General features: G+C 36.9%; 1 protein-coding gene across 1 annotated transcript in view; it reads left to right on the top strand.

Annotated features, from left to right (window-relative positions):
• DNAAF11 (dynein axonemal assembly factor 11) overlaps positions 1–10,222 on the top strand; it is a 73,486-nt gene that overhangs the window by 20,987 nt on the left and 42,277 nt on the right. The window contains exons 6-8 of the mRNA XM_007448006.1: positions 1,958–2,184; positions 7,515–7,706; positions 9,202–9,279. Coding sequence (XP_007448068.1) covers positions 1,958–2,184; positions 7,515–7,706; positions 9,202–9,279 — 497 coding nt within the window. The remainder of the gene's footprint in view (positions 1–1,957; positions 2,185–7,514; positions 7,707–9,201; positions 9,280–10,222) is intronic.

The following is a 10,222-nucleotide window of genomic DNA, read 5'->3' as shown; positions in this document are numbered from 1 at the left end:
ACAAAAAAAAAAAAAAAAAAAAAAAAAGGCTAAGTACTTAGACCACAATTATTTATCACCTTAAATAATAGGTTTTATTGAATTTGATTTTATCATTATGGTCTCACCTTTCACTGAAGGATCTTAGAAGAGACAGTTTTGTGAAGACTGTTATGTATGGACATGTTGCTACAGAAACAATGCGTGACATCTCTCAAGATCTCCACTAAGAAACTCTACTTTAGAAATATGTTTTAGAACTAAGTATTAGAGAGAAGCTAGAAACAAGTATATTTTCTCAGTAAAGAAAGTAAAAATCACTTCACCGATGATGTTTTTCTGATTTGCTTTGGCCACCAGCAAGCTCAGAGCCAATTCTGCCGCCCATCTACAGCAGCCATATGAGTTTTTATGACCAAAACCTACTTTAAATTATCTTTTTCCAAATAGCAACATTATAATTTTGATTTTTAATTAACTGTTCCTGATAATTTTTATTTTTTTATTATTTTTTAATTTTATTATTTTATTTAATTAATTAATTTATTTGGCTGCATTGGGTCTTTGTTGCTGCACGCGGGCTTTTCTCTAGCTGCGGCAAGTGGAGGCTACTCTTTGTTGTGGTGTGCGTGCTTCTCATTGCGGTGGCCTCTCTTGTTGCAGAGCACGGGCTCTAGGCGTGTGGGCTTCAGTAGTTGTGGCTCATGGGCTCTAGAGCGCAGACTCAGTAGTTGTGGCGCACGGGCTTAGTTGCTCAGCGGCATGTGGGATCTTCCAGGACCAGGGCTTGAACCCGTGTCCCCTGCATTGGCAGGTGGATTTTTAACCACTGCCCCACCAGGGAAGCCCATGACTGCTCCTGATAATTTTTTTAAATTCATATTTAACTCCATCTTTGTGTGTTTTGTATTTGCTTGTGTTAGTTTCCTTTTGCTGTGGTAATGAATGACCACAAACTCAGTGGCTTAAAACAACACAAATATATACTCTTGTTTTGGAGGTCAGAATCTACGATTGTGGTGTTGGCAAGACTCTGCTCCTTTTGCAGGCTTCAGAGGAAATTTTGCTTCCCTGCATTTCTCAGCTTCTAGAGGGTGCCTGCATTTTTGAGTCCTTGCCCCTTCCTCCATCTTTAAGGCCAGCCGTGTAGCATCTTCAGACCTCTCCCTAACTCTGACCCTGACACTTCTAATGCCTTCTTCCCTTTACAAAGACCCATGTGATTACATCCGGCCCACCCAGATAATCCAGGATAATCTCCCCATTTTAACATCCTTAACTTAGTCGCATCTGCAAAGTCATTTTTACCATGGAAGGTAACATTCACAGGGATTAGAAAGTGGACATTCTTGGGGGACCATTATTCTGCCTACCACACTTTTCTAAATACCTCACCTCTCTTTGTAGAAAAAGGCTCAGTAAATAAGTAGGCATCTCTAAATTGGTAGCTTTGAACCTTCAGATTTTGGGTTGGTGTTTTTAATATTTCAATTTGGAACAATCCCTATAGAGGTACCAGATGAAAACAGTGACCATAAGAATTAATAATACACTCTACATGTCTTGTCAAGGGTAGAACATGGGCTCATTTGCAATAGAGCTCAATTTTGTGTGATGTACAAGGCCCTTTTTCGTAGAGAGCATTGAGGACTTGACTTGAGGCACTGAAATTCTTTACATAGTGAGCAGTTACAAAATTACTATATTTTGGGAGCTTGTCATTAATAATCAATTTCAACAGGAGACCTACTTATTATTATTACCAGTAAAGATACTTTATAAACTGTGTTAATTGTATGAAGTAAACATTGATTTAGATAAAAGTTTCTGACGTTTCCCATTAATTACTTTGCTTTTAATTCCATATCACTAAGGTGCATAATTTATTATTTCTCATCTTGCAAGCAAAGTCTGCTTGGGGCTGATTCAAATTGTGACTTTTGAATAAATGCACTGTGTTGGCTGTTTTTTATTCCAGTGGTTGGATGGTAAAGAAATTGAGCGTTCAGAAAGGATTCAGGCATTACAGGACTTTCCAGTAGTTGAACAACAAATCAGAGAGCAGGAGAAAGCTTACTGCCTCAAACGAGCCAAGGACAAGGAAGAGGCTCAGAGGAAACTGCAGGAGGAGGAAAACAAAGGCGAGAGGGAGGGAAGGCGCACAGGCTTTGACGGACGTTGGTACACAGACATCAGTGCTACTCTGTATGTAACTTTTTTTTTCTTTTAAAAAATTGTCAATATCCTCCTGTTTTATTTACTTCTTACTTGTACAGTATGAGTAAAAACAACAAGGCAAAACCAAAAAGCAGAAATAAAAACCTTTCATTTCCTATTGTGAAGGGCTGTATGTTACCACAATGCAGGAAAGAACATTGAATAACCACTAAATACTACTCTGTATGTAACTTAATAGAGTGTACTTTCTAGTTAACTTGTGTTAAAAAGTCCTCTTCCCAAGGTGTTCACAGTTTCACTTATATTCCAGACAACTGATTTGAAGAATAAATTATGATGTGAATTTTGGGTGAAGACGATGTATGTTCATCCCATTGTTTGTGACAATTCTGTGAGGCTTGCCTCCCTTAAACCCTTTTCAAACTAGCAACTTTAATTTGCATCTAAAATTATCTTCAGACAAATCTCTCTAAAAGATGCACAGGAAAGATAAATTAACAGGTGTACTTTGATTTATAAAGTAGGAATATTTAGAAAAGTTAAATGCAAATCACGTTATTATAAATTGAGTAATTTTGATTACATCATAAGATGTTCTGTTTTGTGAATTATGCAATGAATACATCTTTAATATGATTAATAAGCCCCTAATTGGTCATTTTTACAAGCATGAATTTTTCATTCTTTCTTATTTTAAGAGAATTGCACCTATAGTCAGGTGATTTGATTCCACACAACAAAAGCTTTAAATATTTTGTCACAGAATCTCTTAAGCTTGAGAAAATAATAATTATAAAATATTTCAGATGTACATAAATGTTAGAAAAATAAATAGGCAGCTTAATAATAAATGTCAATAGTTTGCATGTTTGCTTTGGATCTTATTTTATTTTATTTCATTTCATTTCACTTCACTTCATTATTATTTTTTTTTGGGCGTGCCGCACAGCACGCAAAATCTTAGTCCCCTGACCAGGTTTCAGAGCTACACCCCCCTGCAGCAGAAGTGCAGAATCTTAACCACTGGACTGCCAGGGATGTCCCTGGATCTTTTATTTTTAAATGAGAAATAAAATATCAATAGAGGAGAAGCTCCTTAAGTATTTCTCCCCCATCCCACTCCTCCTTTCATCCTCCATGGTGTCCACCATCCTAAAGTTAGTATGTGTTTGGTATAATGTTGATCCCATCCATATTGTAATGTATTTACTACATAATTATGCCTCCTTAAACAAGAGTAGTTTCATGTTGTTGTTGTTTTTTAGCATGAATATCTTTCTACAGCTTTGCTTTTCATTCAGTATTATGTTTTTGAGATTTATGCATATGAAGACACGTAGGACTAGTTCATTCATTCTAACTGTGCAATAAAATTCCATCAAATGAATAAATCACAGTTTATCCCAGAGGTGATATTCAAAATATTTAGCAGCAATTCTTTATTCCTGACCAATCAGAATATGCACCAGCTCCAACAATCTGTGGTTTTCCCTTTCTTGTTTTTTTCAGACAATGGGACACACTTCTCCTGGTGCTAGTATGGAGGTTTCTGTAGTGTATTCAGCAATTGCTACATATTAATTATAAACATCTTTTCGACTTTATATGCATTGCCCGATTGTTCTTTAAAGTGTACTAATTTTAACTCATGTATCAGCAGGTATAGGAGAGTTCCTAATCTTTGCCAGTAGTAGATAATGTGATCTCTTAAAACACTGGCTAATCAAGTTGGTTGTTAAATAGCATCTAATGTTTTAATTTGAATTTCTAGAATGACGAGTGAGTTTCAGTATCTTAAATGTCTTCTTTGTTTTTTTTTCTTTTTTCTTTTTTTTTTTTTTTTGCCGTACGCGGGCCTCTCACTGTTGTGGCCTCTCCCGTTGCGGAGCCGCGGCATGTGGGATCTTCCCGGACCGGGGCACGAACCCGTGTCCCCTGCATTGGTAGGCAGACTCTCAACCACTGCGCCACCAGGGGAGCCCTTAAATGTCTTCTTATATGTTTATTGGCTATTCAGATTTCTTCTATTCAAGACCTCCGCATATTTTAAATAAGTTGTACTTTTTTTTCTTACTAATTGATAGTTCTTTTATATTCTAGATTCAAATTCTTTAGTCCTTATGAGCTTTGCAAGTATCTTCTTTCTGTCTGTGACTTGTGTTTAATTTTGATAAGTGCTTGTTTTATAGAATTTAGAAGTCTTTTCTGATCTTGTTTATGAAAATTTTCAATACCCCAGTGTCATATCTGTCTATCTGGAATAACTTCACAGCAGTGTGGGGTAGGGTGCTAATCACTTCCCACACAGGTTTGTTTGTTTGTGCCCCATTGATTAAAGTGCTATTCTTATTATATACCCTCTTCTCGTGATTCATGGGCCCATTTCTGGGCCCTCTGGACTCCTCCATGGGAGTACCTCCACATGGTTTCAATTTCTATAAATCTTGATCTTTGGTAGGAGATGTTTTTGTGTTTCAAAATTATCTTGGCTCTTCTTGACTCTTTTTTACTCTTCTGTGAGAATTTTAGAATCTGCCATTCAAATTCCCCCCAGATCCCTAGTGTAATTTTGGTTGAAATTGAATTTAGTTTACACGTTAATAAGGGGAAAGTTGACATCTTCAGGACGTTGATTCTTTCCTTGCTGAACTTTGTAATAGCTCTATTTATTTAGACCTTCTTCTGAGTCCTTCAATAAGTTTTTATAACTTTTCTCTATAAAGGTTTTACACCATTTCTTATTAGATTTATTTCTAAGTATCTTGTAGAATGGGATTTTAAAAGTAGGCTTTCTTTAAAAATTGATTGAAATAATTCCATCTTGTGGAGTACTCCTTTATTTTTTTTAATTTTTATTATTTTTTATATGTTGGGGGTAGGAGTTTATTAATTAATTTATTTATTTTTGCTGTGTTGGGTCTTCGTTTCTGTGCGAGGGCTTTCTCTAGTTGCAGCGAGCGGGGGCCACTCTTCATCGCGGGGCGCGGGCCTCTCACTGTCGCGGCCTCTCTTGTTGCGGAGCACAGGCTCCAGACGCGCAGCCTCAGTAGTTGTGGCTCACGGGCCTAGTTGCTCCGCGGTATGTGGGATCCTCCCAGGCCAGGGCTCGAACCCGCGTCCCCTGCATTAGCAGGCAGATTCTCAACCACTGCGCCACCAGGGAAGCCCAAAAATAGGCTTTTAATTGGGTCTTTCTGATGTATATAGAGACAAATGGTTTCTGTGTACTGATACTGTATTATGCAATCTTGCTGAACTTTTTAAAAAGATGCAACAGTTAGTCTGTATATTATCCTGTGTTTTCTATGTAGAAAACCCCATTTTTTTAATAAACAGCAACTTAAAATATTTTTCCAATCCTTCTACCTCTGCTTTTTATTTTTTATGGTGCCCGCTGAGCCTCCAGTACAGGGTAGAATAATAGCAGTAAGAATGGGTGTCTGTTATCTTGTTCCTGACTTTTAAAAGAATGTTTCCAATTCCTCATCATTAAGGATAATGATTCCTGTGAGGCTTTGGTATAGTTTTGGTATAGTTTTCTTTTATTCCAAGTTGATGAACAGCTTTTATCATCATGGATACTGGATTTTTATTGAATGCTTTTTCTGCACCTATTGATATAATCATGTTTTCCTGTTGTTGTGTTGAATTAACATTAATAGATTTTTCAATATTAAACCATCCTTGAATTTCTAGAACAAACTCACTTTGTCCACATATTTTTTTTCAATTTTTTATTGAAGTATAGCTGATTTACAATGTTGTGTTAGTTTTAGGTGTACAGCAAAGTGATCTTTTTCAGATTCTTTTCCATTATAGCTTATTACAAGATGTTGAACATAGTTCCCTGTGCTACGTAGTAGATCCTTGTTGCTTATCTATTTTATATATAGTAGTGTGTATCTGTCTCACAAACTCTTAATTTATCTTTCCCCCGACCTTTCCCCTTTGGTAAGCATAAGTTTGTTTTCTATGTCTGTGAGTTTGTTTCTGTTTGCCAAACAAAATTTTTTTAATGAGAATGAAACCAATTATTTCAGTGGCCATTAGCTAAAATATTGTAGAATATTACAGATTCCCTTAATAGATTGGTTTTTTCCCAGTAATGTAAAGAACCATAGCTATGTGGCAAAGCATTTATTTTCAGTAATTTGCTCTATTTTGCTTATAAAACTGTCTAGTTGCATTTTATAATATGTAAGGTATCTAAGCAGATTTTACTGTGTTCCGTTTATACTATTTAAATGTCATATTCTGGTAGTTTTTGTCCCTCCTTTCAAAAAGCATCTTATTTGAAGGTCAACTAAATGAGCATTTTGTGCCATCTCATTTCAGTAACAACAATAACAAAATCTAACATTTAATGAGTACTTACTATTTGCCATACTTGGTTCTAAAGGATTCCTGTAGATTTTTTCATTTAATGTCATTTTGTAACAGAGCATATTCTAGGGAGAGGTGAGGGGAGAAAGCCTATCCTAACTGTGTACTGTTTGAATGATGTCCTTTTCTCTCTGCTAGAATAGAGTATCCTGTAAGTAGTGTTGCTGTCTATCTTGACTAGGGCTGTCTCTCTGGTGCCTGGCACACAGAAAGACACTCAATAAATATTACTTGAATCCATGTTGAATGAATGTTGAATATCATATAATACTTATTTGATGCCATATAGAGACATTATGTAATTCTCTGACAGTCCACAAAACATGAATAAAAAAGAGAGCAGAGCACCATTGCCATATAAAGCTACAAAATCCAAAGTTATCCATGAAAAATGGAGTAGTTAGAGGCCATACCATGGGCGATCTCATGTATCCCACTGGAGAATTTTAGAGGTAGAGAATCATTAAAGAGCCTGGAAATAATATGATTAAATTTTTAAGAAAGATTCCTCTGGGGGCAGGGTGGAGGATGGAATTGAAGGGTGCAAGACTGGAGGTGGAGTGATTGCTAAGGCCCAGTGGTCCCTGAGTTTGTCTGATCATCAGAACCTCCTGCAAAATATTGTAAAGCAAGGGTCCTGGACCCCACTTCAAATCAACTGGAGAGACTCTGGTGGGAGCCCAAGAATCTGTACTGTGTATAAAGCTCCCCAGGTGACTCACATCGACCAGGTCTATGAACCCTTGAACCTGATTACTACAGTATTCCTGGTGATAGATGAGGTGGGGCTGCCCCAATGCTGTGGCACTAATTTCCTCCAACTTGGCTCAGATGGGCTCTTTCAGACACATTTTGTCATTCAAAGGTAAGAAGATAACACACACACAAAATATAGATATTTAAGGGGCAGCATTCTGGATGAAACTCAAACGTCCATTATTATTGGTTTTAACGTGCCCTGTGTTCTTTTCTAGCCCATCTTCTGAAGAGAGCAAAGATGACGTCCAGGCACCAGAAATACAAGAAGGGGAATGTAAGAAAAAGAAATTAGACAACGGTGAAGACGACCTGGAATTCTGGAATAAGCCCTCTTTGTATACCCCTGAATCCAGATTGGAAACTCTGAGACATATGGAAAAACAACGGAAAGACCAAGAAAAATTAAGGTATTCCATTTTATCCTGTCATTGAGAGCGATGGAGTATATTTTCATGACTGTACCTTGTTTTACCCTTTATCTGTGTTAAATCTGTGTTAGCTATCAAACACAGACTCTGCTTTTTCTAATTTCAGCTTTTTGTTGAAGTGTTATCTACTAACCCTTCTTTAGGATGTCATGAATCGTGGCATTTTAGGTAGGGTTTTGTTTCTATGACCTTAGCTTTTTAACAACTTTAAATGTGTCAAATAAGAGCATGGCCTGGTTTACAGATACTAGTTATCCGAGTCATTCTGTTCAGTGTGCTGTAGTCTACACGATCTAATGGGTTCCTGAGATGTTTTCCTCTTCTGAATGCCCTCTAATTGTCCTGTGTCATGGAGAATAATGTAGTTCATGGAAACATGAACTTAATTGGACCTGAGAACCCAGTTTAAGATCTAGAAAAATGTGAATAAATTTACATTATAAAATAAAGTTAAATGACATAAAATCTGTATTAAAAGAACAACAGAAATCCAAGACGAAGAATTGCCTGCAGTTCTGTCATTTAAACAGATTTGTCCATCTGATCTTCTAGAGCTTGTCCATATATGCCTTTTTAAAGTTTTTATGTATTTTCAGTAAGTGTTTAAATAAACAGAATTTATGGTCTACATTTTCTTTCATGTTATTCCATGAATCTTTCCTCTTTGCTCCATTCATTTTCCTCCTATCTCTGCCCCTTCATGGTAATAAGAGTTATAGCAGGCTTGGGTCCGTCCTACCAGAACTTCCTCCACCTGCTACAATCATATAAACGATTTCTGCCAACGTAGGATTGAGGGTCTTTTCTTAAAAACAAAAGTGGACTTACATTTTATGTATTTGTTCTCACTAAATCATCATCAACACTTTTCTATAGCTTTCTAGATGAGTAGGTAAAGAGTGAACCCATTTTTCAATAGCTGCAAAATATTTCATAGCATGAATGTACCACAGTCAATCCAATCATTCCTCCATTGATGGACATTCTTGATGGTTCCAAGGTTTTGCCACTGCAGATAGTGCTGTGATAGACATCCTTTTATGTAGATCCTATGTACTGGTATTTTTATATCTATAAAATAGATTCTATTTGGCATTTTAAAAACTGTAATTTTAACTAAAGTAGATGTATACACAAATGGGGAATTAACAGTTAGCTGAGTAAATCATGCATAAAATAGACTCATTTAAATATTCATGGCTATCTCATGAAAAGGAGTTTTCTCCCCCATTCGAATTATCTGGCAAATTGTCTTGGTCACATTTTCGCTTTACAGATATAGATATAATCACACAGAAATTTGGCTCGATTGTCAGTTCCCAGCAATGGACTTCATCACAGTGATTTGCTGATGTATTCACAAATACCTGATTAATTTTTCTTAAACTGTTCCATACATTAATTGCTTTTATATTATCTTTGTTCATTTTTCTCTCTCTCCCGCCCCTTGTTCCTACCTACCCCTAATATTAAGTGGAAAAAAGAAGAAAGTGAAACCACCCAGGGTGCTGATCTCTGAGAATGGGAGAGCCCTGAATGTAAATGAGCCCAAGTAAGTAAGGCCGAGTGGAGACTTGAAGCAGAATGTGTGGTGTTGGTCATACAATGGTTTCAATGACACGTTTGCTCTGCAGAGAATATATCTCACCACTCTTAACAAACTTGATGAGCCTAATAAGAATGTCGTTTTGTGTGTATTTGAAAGCAGAACATCATTATGCTTTCAAGTATGTAATGTTATATTTCGTTTTCTTGGCATCCAAAACATGACCTTGACGTATGGAAATCTTAGTTATTTCTGTGTCTCCTGAAACTTTGAACCATGTACAGTTTTATGCCTGAAAATTCCAAGTGCATTATTGTTGTGTTTCTTAATTTTTAAAACTCTGCCATGGACAAGCTGGCTGAGGATACTGATAAATCTCCTATATACCTACTTTATACTCTGGAACACATCTGCAAAGCATTCGAGAGCTAAGGAAAGAAATTGATATAAATACCTCAATGGAGTTGATGAGAGAGGAAAAATATTCCAACTGGAAATCCTCATGTATAGTAGTATCTAGCTGTTTTAAAATTTGAAACTAGAAATCAGGTGGAAAAGGCCTTTTCTAGTCAAAGTACAGATCAAAAAGCCTACGAACTCAATCTTGCTGGCTTCATTACTCAAAACCTGTTTACTTTGATCATTTCGTTTGCTGTGCTGTTACCACAATAGAAGAGGTGCTGTCCTAAATCACTCCTAGGCGTCATTCACGTCACCTTCACGGCAGTCTTGTGTGGTAGGCAGTATTTCTTCTTCACAGGTCAGAAACTTGAACTGAGAGGTGAATGACTTGCCCAAGGCCACGTAGGTAATAGGTGGTGTGTCTGACTTGCCCGTGCTAGCCCATTTCTAGTGGTTTCCATGATCAAGTTCATAATCTCACCCCCACCTCACCCCACCACACACACACACACACACACACACACACACACACACACAGACACACACA

This window comes from Lipotes vexillifer, unplaced genomic scaffold (genome assembly GCF_000442215.2).
Source record: "Lipotes vexillifer unplaced genomic scaffold, Lipotes_vexillifer_v1.1 scaffold796, whole genome shotgun sequence".
Classification (NCBI taxonomy): Eukaryota; Metazoa; Chordata; class Mammalia; order Artiodactyla; family Lipotidae; genus Lipotes; species Lipotes vexillifer.
This window is presented reverse-complemented; position numbering and strand designations above follow the sequence as displayed.